Source organism: Coturnix japonica, chromosome 23, assembly GCF_001577835.2.
Source record: "Coturnix japonica isolate 7356 chromosome 23, Coturnix japonica 2.1, whole genome shotgun sequence".
Classification (NCBI taxonomy): Eukaryota; Metazoa; Chordata; class Aves; order Galliformes; family Phasianidae; genus Coturnix; species Coturnix japonica.
In genome coordinates, this window is record NC_029538.1 from 879,545 (window position 1) to 897,959 (window position 18,415).

Below are 18,415 nucleotides of genomic sequence, written 5' to 3' on the forward strand. Positions count from 1 at the left end.
TTTTCTTGGAGCCTGGGGGCAGATAATTACCTGTGCAGTGCAATAACCGCACTAATGCTTGATATTTATGCACTCTTTTTTCAGTGGATTTTATCTGGAGGGTGTTGTACCATCCTTGATTTCATTCTCTTAATAGAAGTGCCTGTGCTCCTTTGAACTTTGCTCTTTGGCGTGGTGCTAAAATGAACACAAAACGTTCAATAAGAGACCCTCATATCCCAAAGTTATAAGTTCAGATCTACACAGGAGCAGCTCAGCCCTTACCCATCAGAACACCTATTTCTCTGCATGCGTTTGCTCAAAGGCTGGCAAACCTTTTAGATAAAACCCTACAAAAGCTGCACTTTCCACAGTGCAGTTTGCAAAAGCAAGGGCTTGTCCTGCAAAATCCACCTAGAAAACGATACAGCCTAACTTTAACATTGATACCTGCTGCTGGGAAGGAGCGGGTTTTGCAGGAATCACATTAATTTCAATGGAGAAAAATTGACCTCATGCCAAGTCAAGAAATATTTTTAATTAGACGATCAGTGGGAGTGAAATCCCCATTTTAGTCTCATTTTATGGCTGGCACAGATTAGGAAGCTGCTGGTTACTCAGGAAGACGCAATTACCCAGAGCTGCGTAGCAGTGGCATCAATCAAAGGCTGAGAGTTCAACCTTCAGTTAACTCCAGCTACTTAAGTCTTTTCCTCCTTATGGAACTATAAGCTGTCAGTCAACACAACAGAAAATGTAAAAAGGCTCTAATATTTTGTATAATTATGCATGCAGCAAGCTACCAGCAAGCAATAGTACTGTGTATACTGTCTACGTACTTGGCTTGATTTCTAAATTACCAGTGGGATTTACTGAGCAGATCAATTCTGAAGTGACTGTAGGCTGCATGTAGGGATGGTTAATTACACTGTATCGTGCTTGTACAGTTTGTAAATTAAATGAGATTGTAATAGGGGGTAGTAGTGACTGTATGATTTTGGCTCTCCACGGTGCCTTTCATCTGTCTATGTTTTGTGCTTTCAAAAGTTGCAATAAATAAACCTCATGCTACATCTAGAAAGTCAATTGTTTTGTATTCCTCAGTAAACAAGGAACTGAACTGGGAAGGCTTTCACTAGCATTGTTGTGGATGTGTAGCTCCTATCAGGAGGTGAAGTCGCAGTGCTCCATGTTAAGTTTTCAGAGGTGCTACTGATTGGCTCCGAGCACAGAACCCATCCCCATGGAATCATAGAGATCCATCTGTGCTGTTATATTATTGTAGTGTTGCCTGGCCCCACTGTGTCCTGAGTGGATAACCCACATAGTGCCCAGGAACATCAGGGGAGGTTGGGCCATTCCCTGGAGGCATCTTGGAAGCATGCATGGGGCCGATGGTGTGGAGTTGGGATCATCTGTGTGAGCTGGCCCAGGGCGAAGAGCAGCCCCTAGGTCCCGTGGAACTTTTCAGGTGTCTTCTTGAGCTCTGTGGCTTCTCTCTAACCAGGGGAGACAAAGAGGCACTTGGTGAGTGTTTTGTCCCCTTGAGATAAGTGCTTAATCGCCCTGAGAGCTTCCACTGTCTCCAGTGGCCACAGAGTCAAAGGTGACCAGCTCGGATTTAAACTTCTACAGGCAGTAATTCCTCTCCTAACCCTACGTCTTTCCAACCCTCACTCTTTTTCAAGAAATAATATATGAAGTGAGAATGTGGGTGATTCAGTTGTACTTCAAAGGTGTTTTTGCATTTATGTAAAAAGTAACCTGGGTAAAAGGCAGCGTGCTTCTCTCTTTCAAAGCTTTGGAGCCCCATTATTCAAAGCTTTGGAGACCCATTATGCGTAATGTTAGGTTTTAGCAGGGAAACTTCCCAAGATTCCATTCTAGGTGTGAGAGCACCACTTGTATTGGGTAGGAAGGCAGCTCTAACATTTCAGCCCATATACTTTAACAGATAACATTACACATGTGAGATGAGATGTCAGCACATGGCTCAGACCTGGCTATGAACAAAGGGTGGCAGGGATAGCAGTGAGGAAAGCAAACTCACCCTGGGAACATGTGGGGAGGTTGAGGGTTGTTTTCTCCCATTGGTTTTGTGGCTTTCTATGCACGGCGCCCTTGGCAGCAGTTTGGTGAAAGGAAATCACCCACGAGCTCTGACTGTCGAGTGATTTACATCAAGCTTAGATGGCCCAGGTCCAAAACTGTGAGAGTGTGTGTGTGCGAGGGGGAAATCCAGAGGCTGAGGTTAAATATATGGATTCTAGTGAGGACTGCTCTCAAGATCTTCATGCATTTTAAGGGAGAGGATGATCCAAGGACAGAATAGTGGATCTGGGGACAGCCATATACTCAGATTCATCCCAGCACCCGGATAACCCTGAGCCAGCATGCCTCTAAATAGTACTTCCAAGAGGTCACTGTAAACATAACCCAATCTGCAGGGCTCAAAACCGTATTTCTTGAGCTGTTGTCCTGTCACGAGCAGCCTGTGCGGTGGGCTGGTGTTTCAACCTGCAGTGTTTGGTCTGTGGAGTCTGTAGAGTGATGTTGTATGTAATCAATGATTGTTTTGCTCTTTTGGGGAGATAGGTTCATTTGCCTTCGCTCCTTTCTAATGAAGGTCGAAAAGAAATAACTAGAGCTGAGAAGGAAGAGGATAAAAGAGGAAAACCAGAAGAAGAGGCTGTTGTAACCAAAAGAGGGGAGCCGGTCAGGATCAAGATATTTGAAGGAGGGTAAGTGTCAGTTTTATTTCTCTTTTTGTACCACAGCCAATTGTATAGGAGTTGTTGGTTACAGTGATGGCAAGTCAGTGTGGAGGCCAGGTATAGCTGGATTCCAGATTTCTTTCTGCAGCCTCCTTACAAACCCACGTCTCGAGATCAGCAGATACTTCAGATTGCATTCATGTTCTTTTCTGAGTTGTCTTCAATTGAGAGCCCCCTTGATCTCATCTGGGAGCAGGTGGTTGAGTGAAGACAGCTGAAGAGCACATATGCGTCCTGCAGCTGTCTCTGATGTGGCAGGGATGCTCGCCATGTCTTCTGCATCCTTCCATAGCCTTCTCCTGAAAATGAAGGTCCTGATGATTGTTGCCATTATGATGAGAAACTGGGGAGCGCTTTCCTTGGGTTTTAGATGGGGGAGCAAAGAACCATTGTGTTTATGCGATTTTAAACCCACCCAACTAATGTAGGTGAAACCAGAATGGATGCAAGGCCTTACATTTGATGTATATCTTTATTCTTAGGTCCAGGTAATTCAGAGTGCTCTTCAGTAATTCAGCACTGGTCTAATATTATTGTTTATCTTTTCAAAAATGAAGAATCAGTTAATGAGTAGCATGTCTGTAGGATGCAATTAGTTTCATACTTCAAGATCATCCTTCCTGTGTATTGCAGAATCCTGAGCAGGATTCATCAGTTCTTCTCTTGCCATTGGGTGGTCTTGGTTTTTGTGTGCTAGAAAAAGGCTTTAATTAGTCGGTGGTTGTGGTTTTCTCTTTGCTGTTACCTGTTGAAGTTTGCCTTTATTTTAAAAGATTTCATTAACGGATGATCAAACCATCTAACCAGTGGAGTAAAGTGGTGCTTTATGAGAGGAGAGCTGCTTGTTGGCTCAGGACTGCTCACCTCTCACCCAGACTGTGTGCTCAGCTCGGGTTTAGGTGCGCGTTGGCAATGAGTGGTGAGCACCAAGGGCCAACCCTTAAAGGAAGAGTCCTTCCCTGTCACCTGTCCTCAGCCTGTAGTGGTTATGGCAAAGTGATTTAGGGACGGAGCCAGGGAATGGCAAGAAGGCAGCAGATTGGGATGTGCAATGAGTGTGCCGCTGTCATCCTTCTGTTGCATGCAGGGCAAAATGAGCATTGGGTTTTATTGCCTCAAATCCCCATAAGAAGCCTCCATTTCCCTCAGCTGGGTTATCCAGGACTCCTTCGTAGGTGTGATAAAGGAGATTCAGCATTAATGTGGATGAAAATCACCCTGCCCCTCACAGAGCTGCTCCATGGAGGCTTTTTGGGGACAGTGCCACATCTCTGTGTCCTTGTGTCCCAAGCAGAATGGGTGGGCACTCACATTTTCTAAATGACAGATACAAAATAAAGCAACATTTCCAATATGTTCTGTATAAGCCAAGATCAGGGAATGTATTAGTCATCCTCAGCGTATGCTATGTTTTATTTTAAAGTTCCTGTAGCATCAGCTTAAGGCAGCCGTCCTTCTGGATACGAGACAGAATATAGTAGCTGCTTAATGCCAAGCACAGGCACAAATGTATGGTACCAGATCAGAGAAATGCATTTAATATCTCAATAAGATGGTGTGTGCGCTGCTGAGAGGTAGGACAGGACATGCTGTTCTCCCAAGGTGCTGCTATAGGGCTGGTGCTTTGTGTCTTAGCCCCAAAAGCTTTCTGACACTGAATCCTTTGGTCTCAGCAGCTCAGATCTGCATGGATGTTTTCTTACAGATGAATCTGTGGGTTGCTTAGTGCTTTGCACAAGATGCTAAATGGATCAGACCTATTCCTTGCCATCTCCTGCAAATGTTTCAACCAAAAGTGCATCCATCCTCAAGATGTCAGTTCACCTTCTTTATTTTCCCTCCGTAAATATTCCCCCTTTGTTTTATTCTTCCCTTATTTATCAGTTTCTCATGATCTGTTCCAGGCTTGACCCATCCTTCCATTGCAAAGCAATTGGTTTCAAATCTCTTGGAGCCAACCTGTGTTTTTTTTTTGCCTCTACCAAGTAGGGTGATTGTAAAGAAGTTCAAGTACTCCTACACAATCTGAACTTGCTGTATCTCTTTTAGCTCCATCTTCCTCTCACTTTGTTTTTTTTTTTTCTTTGAGCTCTTCCCTTTCTCAATGCTATTTTCAGCACTTGCTTATTTTTCCCACTGCACATCCTTCTTCCAGCCCTATTTCTGCCTTTCCCCTATTACTGCCTTGCTTATGGCACCCATGACCAGCTCTGCTCCTTCCCCTGCTGCTGGCCAGAACCTTATTCCCTGGCTTTCAGAGAACAGGAAAGCCACATTTCATGGTTCCATCACACCTGCTGCCCATCTTTAAGGAACGAAGTGATGAACCTGCTGGGGGCTGTAGTAGCTGGGGTGCAGGGAGAACGCGTGTGGCTCTGCCTTGGCTCTTCCATAGTTAAACACAGACAGAATGTGCAGTTTTGGGTGGGCTCCTGTTTGTAGAATGAATTCTCTTTGCAAACAAGTCTTAAGATCATTCTATATGTAATTTCAGCAGTGAATTTATATGGAAAATCTTGGAATTTCATAGGACTGGGTGCACCTTGGCTGCAGCCAGTGTTTGCTCCCATCATGAGCACCCATGTACTCAACAAACAGCAAAGAGGTAGGAGCTCAGCACCCCACTCACAGACAGGGCACTGCACTGCCTTGTTGGGGTGTGTATGGGGGAACCATGCTGTCAGGCAGCTTGTACTCCTCTAGGAGCAAAAAAAACACCCACTGGCCTTGTCCTTAGGGTTGCCGTGGTGGTTGTGAGCAGTGAAAATGAGCTCTGAAGGTCATGCTGGCCAGCACAGCTTTAAAGTGCCGTGATTCCTCTCTGGGTCTGTGTCACCTTCATCAATCCACTCTGGGGTTTTGGGGGCACCGGGACCATTTTGAAATCTTACGTCATGAAACTGTAGATTGGTATCGACCTGATTTGAAAGCAAGGTTCTTGATGGTATCATGGGCTTGTAGGGAAATTTTGCCTGTTTACTGTGCATTAGCATCTTCATGATGAAATCTGATAGTGGTAGGGGTCAATATGTGTCCTTCTGCTTCACAGCCATGTCGCCGTGCTCTGATGGAGTCCACTGCTTGTCTCACTGGGGTCACTGACTGCAGCTAGTAGGGAAAGCAGTACCAAGATATAAGGGTTAAGAACAACTAAGGCTGACTGGTATCCCCAAAGCAGCGTCATGTAAAATGAGTACTCCAAAGGGAAGGGAGAGTTGCTCTCTGTGGGGAACTGCTTCGTTCTTTTTTTCTCTGTAATAGGAAATAAAAACACATGCAGTTATAATGTAATGGTCACAGCCTCGAAGCTTCCTTCCATTTCTACTGCCCCATGTGTGCAAATCTGCATATAAGCAAGAACCCATAGTGTTGTGGTGTAGGATATCTTAACAATGAAGAAGATGCTCTTGGTGCTGTTGTTACCCAGGCTGCTCTGGACTTTGGTCTGGTTTGATTCAGACATGAATCTGGGTCCTCCACTCCTTTTTCTCACCAATAAGTAACAGTGTTGTGGCTTTGCCAGCCATGAGTTCTTCTGAAGCATTGTGGTGGATCTCCTCCACCTTAAATCACTGCTCTGTGTGTTGGAGTGAATTCTGCCTAATACAGTGCATAGAACTGGGAGGACTGCAGGAGGACCAACCACTGAGCTCCTGGGTTTGGGAAGGGAGAAACTGTTGTCTCGATGCTGTGGAGCTGCTTATGGGATTTTAGGCAGGCAGGAGGGAGGTGGGGACCTCAGCCTGATTGGTGAGAGGTTTTTTTCCCAGTGCTGAAGGAAAACAGAAAATCCTTGGGTCTGTTTTATCAAGAATTGAACATGATTACTAACTGGGGGGGGAATAATACAACCTTTTGCAACCCATTAGCTGTGTGCATTCCTCACTCCCTGCTCTCTTCCCGCTGCCGCTGGGATCTGCGGTCTGTTCCTCTGGGTGATCTCACTCCATTTCTATGACCGGCCACAGAAACTGCAGCTCCCACCCCCAGCTGACACACACCTCCCGGAAAATCCCTGGCACAACAATGCAGGAGTTTTATTACCCTGGAGAAAGCCTGCTCTGTTCGACAAGCAGAGTTTCTCAGCGTGTAACCCCAAACCCCTGCTCTGAACCTGGTTCGTTCAGGGGATTTCCTCTGCTGCTTAGATGAGTTCTAAGAATTCATTGTGTTTATTTTGCGAGAGTAATTTATCCCAAAGACATTAATTTGAGCACACACATTAGCAGCAGTGGAGGAGTCTGTCCGTATCTCATCCGGCTGCACTGTGCATCAGCAGTGCACAGTGCTCCTTTGCTTACCTGCTCCAGTCCTATGGGGGAATGCGCTTCATGGCCCCAGGGTGGTGCCCCACATACGACATGAAAAAGACATATTTCACTACATAATCATTTCTTGGGTGAAAGTAAATAATTCCTGCATTTTTCATTGTAAATAGAAAGTGAAAGGGGTTTTCCTGCTGCTCTTCAGGAGAGGCTGGGGTTGATACGAATGCCTTTCCATTGGGGTCAGAGGTGCCATACTGACCTCTTGCTGTTAATCTGAGCATCTTGTGGTCGGTTACTGGATTTTCCCTGCTCCCAGGAGTGCTGAGCAGACATTGCTTAGCCCTGTGTCTGTACAACCCCATGGAAAATGTGGTACTACCTGTATCAAGCTGCACTCCTTAAAGCTCTTAAAGCCCAGTCATCAGCTTGTGCACAGGTATTTATCCTGCTTTTGTAAAGAACCTTAAAGCAGATGTGTGAATTTTCAACACATGAGGCTTGATGACAAATGGAGAGCTTTTATGCCATGAGGTTTAAGGACTACAGCCCTATTGCTCAGACAGCTCTGAGAGTGCTCAGCCACCATGGGTTGGGCATGAAGGGAGAAGGGAAGGGGAGAGCATTCCCTGATTTTGCCATATGAAAATGAGACATCACATAAAGTCATGGCAGCTCTCCAAGAAGCCTCTCCAAAGGAACCTCCAGATGGGACATCCACGCTCATAGGGTTTGGGTTCTGCACGTGACAGGAGCTGGGCTCATGGTACTACTGGGTAGGGACAAGCCTTGTCCCAGTAAAAGAATGTAAGATCTCATTGAGCACCATATGTTTACACTCTGTTTTTATCTTTTCATAGCACAAGGAAAGCACATTTTCTGCTTAAAAAGCTAACAATCCCAAGAAGACAAGACACAGGGTGGCAATTTAAGGATGGATTTATGAATGTTACCGCTGCTGACAAGATGAAAGGAGGGATGGTTTGAAGAGCCAGGTTGCAGGCAGTGTGGAATGCTGCTTGAAGGCTGCATGCAGGAATAGCAGCAATGAAAAATGGCAACTAGAGAAAAAATACTTTCAAAAAGAAAGGGATGTGTTCTTTTCGCTTTGAAAGTCATTGCATTCTTACTTTAGAGGCTGTATGGAGAGAAGGTTCCACTCAACCTGAAGCAAATGATTTCCCCACCCCATAATATATCTTTAAGACAATTTGGATTTGAACAGCTTTTTAATTCTGGTCTTACTTAAGCAACATTTTTGCCCAATAATTCAGGTTGTTGCCAAGAAACTGAAAAATCAGTTGTTTTTGGAGGTCTGATCAGGAAATCCTTTCTTGGAACGGGAGCTGCGAGGTACATGGCAGGAAACAGTGTGGAAGAGGAGGAAGCACAAAGCTGGGCAGAGCAAAGCAAAGGTGCCACTCACTTGGCTTCAACCCCAAGGACCTTACTCTGTTGATGTGTGGGATGGAGCTGGCAGAGCTGACATGGTTCCTTTTGGAAGGAAGGTGTGGGGCAGCTCTGAAATGGCTCCAGCTCTCAAACCCACTGCTCATAGATGGTGCCGCCTGCTGGGTGCTCTTGTATTAGTAACCTGGCATAATAGAGCAGTAACTTTGGGTTGTTAACCCGAAAACAGGTTATTAATGTCTGTTGGGAGCAGCTTCTGGTTGTGTAAGCAATGCTGAAGCATCATGCATGATCCCAAATGGCCCTTTGGGACAGAGCCCAGAGTTTGAAGCACTTTGTATTTCCTCACTTTTATGACAGTATTTACACCCTGTGAGTTGATAGCCACCATAAATGCTCCTCAAAGGCTCTGTGCAACGTGAATCAGCATCGTTCACATCCAGTCTGTTCTTTACTACCTCGTTATGGATGTGGGTGCAAAAAAGCATTACATCCTCTACATTTTGGCCAATTGAGCACAGACCCACTCTTAGTTCCCATCCCAGCCCTGGATGTAGGAATACTCACACGCACATAGAGCACTCACACCAGGCACAACGCTGCCCATCCCTTCCCTTGGCTCCTGGTGGCAGGACATCCCTGCAAGCCGCCAGCTCTCCTTCAGCACCAGCTGTGTTTGCACTGAGCAGTTCCTGAACACACTGTTCCCTGAGTATGTCCTGCAGACAGCATGGTGGTTGGAGCAGATACATGTGGCTTCGGGATATGGGCTGTGCACCCCTCTTATGCCTGTGACTCACTGTGGCCCTTGGAGAAGTCCTTCTGCTCCTTGTGCTCCCATTCCCTTCCTTGGGAGAGGGGACACCAATTCACCTGGTGCTAAGCTTGCTTATCTGCTGTCTTTAAAGTATCTTAATATTCCTCAATGGGAATTGTTAATGTTTTATCCCATTTCCTGTTCTGAATATCTTGTTGCTTTGCTTGACAATTGGGTTCATTCTGCAGCTTATGCCTGTTTTCCCAGGAAATTAGACAAACACAGAAGGATTCAGTCTGGGTTGTTGTCTGGCTTTCTTCATTATTTTTCCTAAATTATTTTCTGTACAGCCAGCCCACTTTCTTAACACATCTTTCTGGCAGACACTCATAATGCTGCTTGATGCTAATTTCCCACAGACGGTTTATTAAGAAATATTATCTCAGCTTCCCGTGTGACTATGTGTGGGATGCACACCTTTCTGTACTGGGCATTGTCCTGAATAAAGATGCCTGTGAACGTCCATTCAACCTGCTTGTTGGCTTCCCCAGTGTAGAGCACTTGAAGTGGAGCAGAGACCTTGGATGCACAGCATTCCCCATGGTGTTTTCTCAGCCCCTAATTCTGTTCACTGTGACGTTTAACCTCCTTTGTGTTACACAAGGACAAGACTTCCCATTTACTGTCATTTCAAATGAGGAAAAATATAAATGATATTAAACAAGAAAATGTTTTTGATGCCATGCAGAAGTGCATGGTGTTGGCTATCCTGCCTTGCTGGAATCACATTGCACCTTTATTTGGGGAGCGGAGTGCTCCAGCTGCCAGGCTTGTCAGTCTCCCACTGTAGCACTGAATTAAAAGTTGACTATTGATTGCATATGTTCTAGCAGTTGCTTGACTTACGACACTTGGTAGATTCCAGGTTAGGTCCAGCAAGATAACCAGGAGCAGAGACTAACAAGTGAGTGGGTTACTGGGGTGGGAAACAGCACCACTTTCTTTCCTTCTTCAATGGAAAGATGAGTTCAGGTCACTGCAAGCAAAAAGACAGGATGGGGGCACTGCATTGCTTGGGGCCTCTCTTCTCTGCCCTGCCAAAGGCTTGTGAACTTGGAGATCTACCATTCTCTAAAATCACCACTTCCAACCCCAAGCCACTGACCATGCCCACTGACCACATCCCTCAGTGCCACATCTCCATGGTTCTGGAGCACCTCCAAGGATGGAGATCCCACCTCTGCCTGGCCAGCACATGCCAATGCATTGCTGCTCTTTCTGAGAAGAAATTGTTCCTAATATCCAACCTGACCATCCATTGGTGTTGATCTCTCATCCCATCGCTGTTACCTAGGAGAAGAGACCTACCTCCACCTTGCTACAACTTCTTTTCAGAGCTTTCTTCCCACCTAGGGTAAAAAGGGCCACCAGGGGCTGCAGGACCAAGATTGCTGGCGGAGCAATGTGAGAGGTCAGGGAAATTGTGATATCCAAGAGCAGAGGGATGGACACAAGCATTTCACAGTACCTTGGTCAGATGGGTGAGGGCAAGCCAGTGGAAAGGAAGGGTGTGATTTGATCAGGCAGTTTTGGCAGATGAGTTGGGACAGAGAAAGTAGAAATAGGTTAAAAGGAAAGAGACTGTGATTATCCAAGCAGGAGTGGGTCTGCAGCTTATGCATATGGGCTTGGGGCAAACGTCAAGATTGTGGGCTTTGTAGTTTATTGATTCAGTGACACAATCTCTCCAATTAATTCAATGGAGAATTTGAGAAGGCAAACGTTTTTACGAGCTTTGCTTAGGATTATCCAGTTCTTAGCATCTGCACATCTAGGCAGCCTGTCCTATACAGCACTGTAGATAGACACCCTTTAATAGATTCCAAGTACTGTGCGATCAATTAGAAACCCAGTGTTCAAATAGACAGACCCAGACCTGACTGACTATAGCTCAATCTGTATCCCACTAGGTGAATGGCAGGAAGATGACTCTGAGAATATAATTCTGGCTATTTGGGACTTCGCTGGCCCTTCCTAATGATGAAAACATTACTTTTGAGCAGATAGATCTCTTCTCGGGGCAGATGTTAATCTGATTCCTGCTCATCTGTTTCTTTTCTTGTTTTTGTTTTGTTTTTAAATACATCCCAAATGTTGTAGTTGATTTTCAACTGTCTCTAATGTCAATCAGAGGATTCCAGTGATGATAGATGGACGTGAAATTCTTGAGACTGTTCTGCATGAGGGTGGAGGAATGGTAGAGGCCTGACAGTAAAATGTGCCTAAATGACATTGCATCTTCTCAGCCTGTTTCCTGCTATTTAAAAGTTATGCTTGGTTTTCAGTTTTAGCTTGTTTTTGAGGAGGGTCTCACTGTGGACATAGGCACATGCATCTGAAACCTGGAGCTTGTCTAAGCCCAATGATCTCTGGGTCATAAAGTGCTGTAAGGCAGCTGTCAGCTTAGCTCAAGTTGTCCGGGATGGAGGAGAAGGAAAAAGCTGTGATTGCAAACTGCAAGTGCTTAAAGTCATTTCCCTGACCTGAAGGACCTGCTTCTGCTCAGGCATTCATGCAAAATAAATGAATGAGAAAGGATGGGCTGTCACCCTTTAAAAACATGTGAGAAATCCTAGCATATGTATGGAAAAATGTGAATCCAGACTGACTGTAACTGTGCTTCTTTGTGAGTAGACTCGTGTGACCTAAGGAGATGTTTTTCCTGCTCTGTTTTGCTGTTTATTCTAGTCTAGAAATAAGACTGAAGGATAGTAAGCTTTAGTTAGATTGGAAACTGGAGATGGGTGGGGTAACAAGCAAGATCTTGCTTAGTTCTTCTGATGATGTTCACCTGAGAGTTCTGCACGGTGGTTGGGCTTCCTAGAGGTTCAAGTGTTTTTGATTGCTTGGGTCCTTGTGTACATTCTGTACATGGTATGTCAAAAATGAGGTGGGTCATCAGGTGTGAGAAACTAATTTCATAGAATCATTAAGGTTGGAAAAGACCTTTAAGGTCATCAAGTCAACTGTCAACCCATCACCATCAAGTTGTTATAGACCTTCCTATTTGTTGGTTGCCATGGTTTCTTGGAGAGCCTGGGCACAACTGAGCTGGTTTGGGTATCACTTGGTAGGCCTATGCATAGTAGTGGTGTTTTCAAAGAGCAAGTGTTTCTCACAGATGTTTTAGACCAACCCTTAAACCAGTGGTTTTTCATGTTTATATCTTGCTATTCTTATTCAAACAAACCATTTACTTGCAGAACTGAGATTCAGCTCTCTGCATTTCAGTCCCCTTTCAAGACTGAAGAGTGCTGTCAAACATCAGGTTCTCTGCAAAGCATTTGGCTAAGTGTGCCAGAGCAGCCTGATTTTTGATGAAATGGGAACCTATCCCAAATATTAATGGAGCAAAACCCTTTGATACAGAAAATGAACCCCTCTTGATGACAGGAGAGCTGTGGTGGGACCAGGGACCTGCAGGCTGCAGGTGTTTGGGTGGGTAGTGGGGGGAGACATTGTATGGCACAAAGTCCTTGTGTTGCAGCTATGTTAAAATGGGACATCAGGAGTTTAGGGTAAGGATTGATCAACTTTTCACAGCTCAAAAAGATGAAGGATGTTTGGCGTGGTGGTGTAGAATGGGAGAGGTGATTTCTTTTTCACTTGGCTTTGGTTTGCCCTTGGTTTGTGGATATTTTCCCTTTTTTGCCCCTCAAAAGGCTCTATGTGGTTAGAACCATAGTGACATCTGTGTATTTGGGATATAGGACATCAGTACAAAAAAAGGCTAATTAGTTTATTTACCCAGACTACCAAGCTGAAGTTTTAGAGTGGAAGTGTGCTGGTTTTACCACAGAGTATTATTTATAACAGTAATTTATAGGAATTCAGCTCTTCGTATGTTGCATCTAGAGCTCAATTTATTGAGCTGAAAGCTGAGCACACTGCTTAATCTTCATAGGTGCTGAGCAATGGTCAGGGCTGATCACAGTTGCCCTAACTGTGGTTATTTGTGCCATTGCAAATTGGATCTTCATGTAGATGTCACCAAATGGGCTTAATAAACTCACAGCAACCAAGAGTGAAATCTGTGGCCCTGCTGCCCATTCCCACTTGTTGAAGCTGATGGTAAATTAAGAAAGTGCTAATACGTGGTGAAGGGTACTTGCAGGAGGCAGCAGCCTGCGGAAATAGAGGAGCCCTGGGAGCCGCCAGTCCTGCCCTGTGCTTGAGCGGTAGGTCTGTGAACATTTAGTTTTGCAGCTTGACTTCTTTAGCAGAGAAAGCCGCAGCGATTTCTGATACCGTGCCGCCGGTCCCTGGTGCATCTCTGCTTTGCAGTGTGTAAATCTCTGAGGCACCTCGGCATAAAACACACACGAACCTCTCTGCTAAAGCTGATGGAGGTTTTATGTCTTGCAGTGAAGAGCAGTGATTTAAAATAGCTCCTAGCTCTGCCCCCGCTTCGGAAGGGGCCTTCGCTGTCCTCCTCTGGAGAGCAGAGGCCGTGTCAGCAGTAACAGCAGCCGGTTATTTTTGCACAGTCCCCACAGCCTTCCTGCCATCCCTTCCAAAGTGTCACCAGCATCACCGAGGTCACATCTGGAGCAGCGGGTTCGCGAACCCTGCCTGGAATGGGACGGCTCTACACTCCTCCGCAGCTGGCCCTGTGCAGGGAAGTCCCGGCTGGATGGCGATCCCACGGGGGCTGGTGGCTGCAGGCAGCTTCCTGCCACGCCGTGTTTATCCATGAAAGGGGAAGGCAAGTGGTTTCGAGGAGGAGTCGCCTCGGATTCTTGCGGACTTTGGTGTCGCCTTAGATTCAGACAGCAGCACGTCTTCCTATAGTCCCAGCTGGAAGCAATCCCACCCGCCCCATGTGAAGACGTGGGGGTGAGAGACCCCCGGGGAGCCTCTGTGTGTCCTTGGGAAAAGTGCCACAGCTGCAGAAGGAAAAACACAAACGGTTGTTGCTGTGACTTCCTGGAGAGAAACAGGAATGCATTTTGGTCTCAGCAGAAGTGAGCGTGATATACTGGCACTTTTGACATGCAGACATGCAAAACAGAGAGAGAAGAAGTTCTAGGCAATAATTTATGTGTTGTTTTTTTTTTTTTTTTTTTTTTTTTTTTTTGAAAGGAAAATATCCTGAAATGGTGGTGCTGAGAGGGATTTCCTGAGGTATGTGAAGAATGGTCTTAGCTCCCTGGATATAGCACTTTATGAGCAGACTGGATCTTATCTGCCATTCGCCCTCACTGCTGATCGTGTCCAGATCCCTTCCAGGTGGGAACTCCTCTTAAAGGAGATAATGGAGGTCTCTTCCCATTCCCTGAGTTCTCATACTGTTGGAAGAAACCACACTGTGCTGCAAGTCGTCCATCCTGAGTGCCATTCCATGACTGCAGTCAACACCATTCCTGCTATTTTCTGGGGGAGCTCAGTCTGTGTAGGGCTTTTCCTTACTCTTTGCATTTTGTCAGCTCTTCTCGCAGAATGGCTCCGAAGTGCAACCTTTCCTGCCCATATACAGAAGTAAAATTCAACAGCTGCTCATCCAGCTCCTCTGCACTCCTGTTCTGCATGCTTGCAGTATTGGTCTGGGTCTGTCTCTGTTTTGGAAAATTGGAAAGAAAAAGTAATTTCCTTGTGCTGTGTCTACGTAGAGCTCTCTTTGCATCCATTTCTTTTATGACAAAATATCCCTTCCTGCTCTGAGCAGTGATAACACTCTCCACTCCCCATGTATTATTACTACAACCTTTCTTCCCAGCTGGAAAGAGCTCTATGAAAACATCTGCTGATCTTCCTCCTCCTTCAGCTCACCTCTGCTCTGAGTTGTCTGTCTGTAGAAATGATGGTAACACTATAAGGCTGTGTGTTCCAGCACATCACACTGACCTACATCCTCCTGTTGTTTTCCCATGCTATCCACCACTGCCCATCTGCTATCTCTTTGTATGTCCTTGGGGCACGATCTTGGTAAATTAGCTTTTCACTCTGTTCACTGTCTGCACGGTAGACCTGTAGGCACTATGTTAAGATAAATAATAAGGATCTGTCTTTGAAAAATATTACTCCTTCATGTGTGCAAGGTGCTGTGCAGAAGGGGTCTGGCTTGGCTGCAGGAAGCTCGTTAGGAGACCTAACGAGAGCAGCCAGCCCGTGGTGCAGAAATACAAGCAAGAGCTCAGCTCCTTTTTTGAGCTGCTTTCAGTTGCTCCTGCTTCAGCCTGGATATGCTCCAAGTGAAAGTCCCTGAAGGTCATCAGCAGGCAACGGTGCTCTCAGGCTCTTTTAAAAGTTTTTTAATCCTGGTTAAACATGCTCCTCCTTCCCCAAATCTTACGATCTTCCACCATTAGCACACACGACCATTGGCACGTTCTCCTTCTGCAAGACTTCCATGGGAACCTTTCCAAGAAGAACTCATTTCACAGCCCCTCTCAGCCCACAGGGGAGGTGACCGGACCCGTCACGTTTTCCATCAGTGACCTGGGAACTTCTCTCCTCCTTCCTCCCACCCCACCTCCTCTATGCTACCGACGGCGTCTCTGTGCTGCGGATGGAGGGACCGCATCCCTGCCTTCCTCCTTTCCCAGCTGCATTGCTGTTGAGTCTCTGATCTCACCCACGAGCGTGGCAGGACGGCTGGGAACAGCTGGAGCTTCGTGGTCCCGCGGTCCTCGCAGGAATTTCTGCATCCTGGAGGAGCAGGAGCTTCCCGAGGGAGAACCGTTTGCACTGAGCGCTGTCCCGTGAGAACAGCACTGTTATCTACAGCTATTGAGCTGCATCTGTAGAAGTGGTTCCTAAGAAAGGAGGCTGCTTTGGGACTGTGAGGCTGACGAATGTTTAGGGACTTGTAGAAGAAATCACCTAGGGTGCGCCCGCATTAAGCTACAGAAGAGTGTCCTCTTGGCACAATCATGTTTTTTCTTCTGATTATTATAATCATTATACACCAAAACGTTCTGTACAGCAGTCGTAAAACACGCTGGCTAACAGCAGATGCCTGAGAGAGAAGGATTTTTACTTCTTGTTTTAAGTTCAGTTGCTGAAAAATGACTGGAGGGAAAAAAAAAGAAAAAAAGAAAAAAAAAAAAAAAAAAAGCATTATGGGTTTTCCAGATTTTTTCCTCAGTAATTGTGGTATCTAATGTGTTTTTTGATTCCAGGCTAAAAGATGAGGGTTTTGAGCTGTAGGTCCTGCAAGCACAACTTTGGCTCTGCTCACCTCCTCACACATCATCATGGGTAACGCAGGCTCTGCCCCTGGTTACCCCTGCACTGCCCTGTTTCCTTCAATTGCTTTGCAAAGGCGAGTGGAGCTGCCTAAATTGTTGTGCTGATTATGTGCAAGAGAGAACAGGATCCAGCTCCTTGTCTCTGGGCTGCATTGGGTTTGTTGGTTTTTTTGCAGGGATAGTGAGAGAAGGAGAAAATCACAACGTTGTGAAACTGCTGAGCTCAGTTTCTGACTCAAAATGTGCCCTGGGGAGGAGCAGTGGGATGGGAGGGGGAACTTTCAGAACTCCCCAGCTGTGGTGAGAGCTCCTGGAGAGCTGCAGGCCGCTGCAGATCACATAGAGGATGGTCCTCAGGGATTTCCAGCGATGTGCAGATGTGAGAATAGCAATCACTGCCCAGCTGGTAGGAATTCAACTGCTTGGTGAATGATTTGCGCTGCTCTGGACCCAGCTTCTGCCCTCCAAACAAAACCTCCACCTGACCCAGCTGCCAGCACTGAGGACAGGTTGGGCTGGGCCCAAATTTTGGCTGCAGAAACACTAAAAAAGCATTTTCCACCAGTGTGTACCTGGATTTTCATGGATTCAATGGAATGATGACTCACTGCCCCTTGCCAGGTGTTTCTCAGCACAGGTCCTCCCTCCTCATTATCATCAGAATCAAGAAGGGCTTAAACTCTGTTCCTGCTAATGTAGATGAGTGCCCAAGAGCCAAGATGCTTTGCTCCAACTCATCTGGAACCTCTTACAGCTCTAGAATTGGTCTGAACAGTCATCGGATAAAACTTTCTAATGCAGTTCCTGGAGTTTCTGCTGTCCAGTTGGACTGATGGTATCTCAGGTCTCTTTGGGACTAGTCCTCATTTCCTTGCTTGGCCTTGACAGGAGACAGGAAGCAAAGGAAATGAGGAATAATTAAATCATTTCTTTCAAATTGTTTTGTCTTGGATCTAACTTGAAGGATGGGTAAAGGCTTGGGACAAGTCTGAGGCTCATGTTTCCTCAAAGAGTTTCTCTATCTCCTATAGAATTTCATTAATAATTACAGCTCCTAGGTGTTGCGGAGCGGAACGAGGGCCGACACAATGATCTGCTTGTAGGTGATAACCTAAGCCCAATCCATTCAATCCTACATGATGTTGAGATATCATAATAACCCAAGTGGCTTTGGGTATTTTGTTAGTTGTAGTTGTATCAGGAGGAGAGCGGAAATTCATCAACCATCAATACCCAGAGGTGATGAGGGCAAGAACTGACCGGAACGTGATACTGACTGAGTGCTTTTGTTATGGGGTTACTGTGGCTCTCAGATTGTCTTTACTACGTGTTTGTGTTCTGTTTTGTTGCCTTTGGGAAAGAAGGGACCAGGCAGCTGGACTTGCTTTTATTTACTATGCTTCACTATAGCCAGAGGCTCTTTGGCTTCTATGCTATAGAAATAAATCTAGCCTATTATTATTATTTATTTTTACTACTTATTAAGAACTTTCACTGGGGAGTTGGACCTCGCTCCAGGAAATGCCAGGCTTGGTGGAACAGGTATGTTCCACCACTCCCATGGTTCCAGTCCTATCCATTGCCCTGTCTCCATCAGTCTCATCCATCGCTCTTTGACATGAGAGGACCATTTCTCCTGGAAAAACACCCTGCTGTTTCCATCCTGTTCCCTGGCTCCTGCTGGAGCTTCACATGGGGTTGGCAGAGGGGTTGTCTGGGCTTTCTTGTGAAGACATTTGGAAACCAAACATTTGTCCTGAAGAAGTTATTCCATAATGTGCAGCATATCGGGTTCGCTTCCAAGATTCTTTGAAATCAAGGCACTTCCTGTTATTTCAAAGTATAACCAGGCCGACACTTGGATGAGGTTTGCATTATTGTTAATGGCAGCCAGTCTCAGACATTCAGATTTTATTGTGCCAACAGTTTATGGATGGGTATTCATGTCACTGGTGAAGAAGTGAATGAAACTCAATACTC

The 18,415-nt window shown here is 45.8% G+C and overlaps 1 protein-coding gene across 8 annotated transcripts in view; it reads left to right on the top strand.

Annotated features, from left to right (window-relative positions):
- The window catches only part of HIVEP3 (HIVEP zinc finger 3), a 204,550-nt gene that overhangs the window by 153,936 nt on the left and 32,199 nt on the right, over positions 1-18,415 (top strand). For all 8 annotated transcript variants that reach the window (XM_032448947.1, XM_032448946.1, XM_032448949.1 and 5 more), the window contains one exon: positions 2,575-2,720. In XM_032448947.1, coding sequence (XP_032304838.1) covers positions 2,575-2,720 — 146 coding nt within the window. The remainder of the gene's footprint in view (positions 1-2,574; positions 2,721-18,415) is intronic.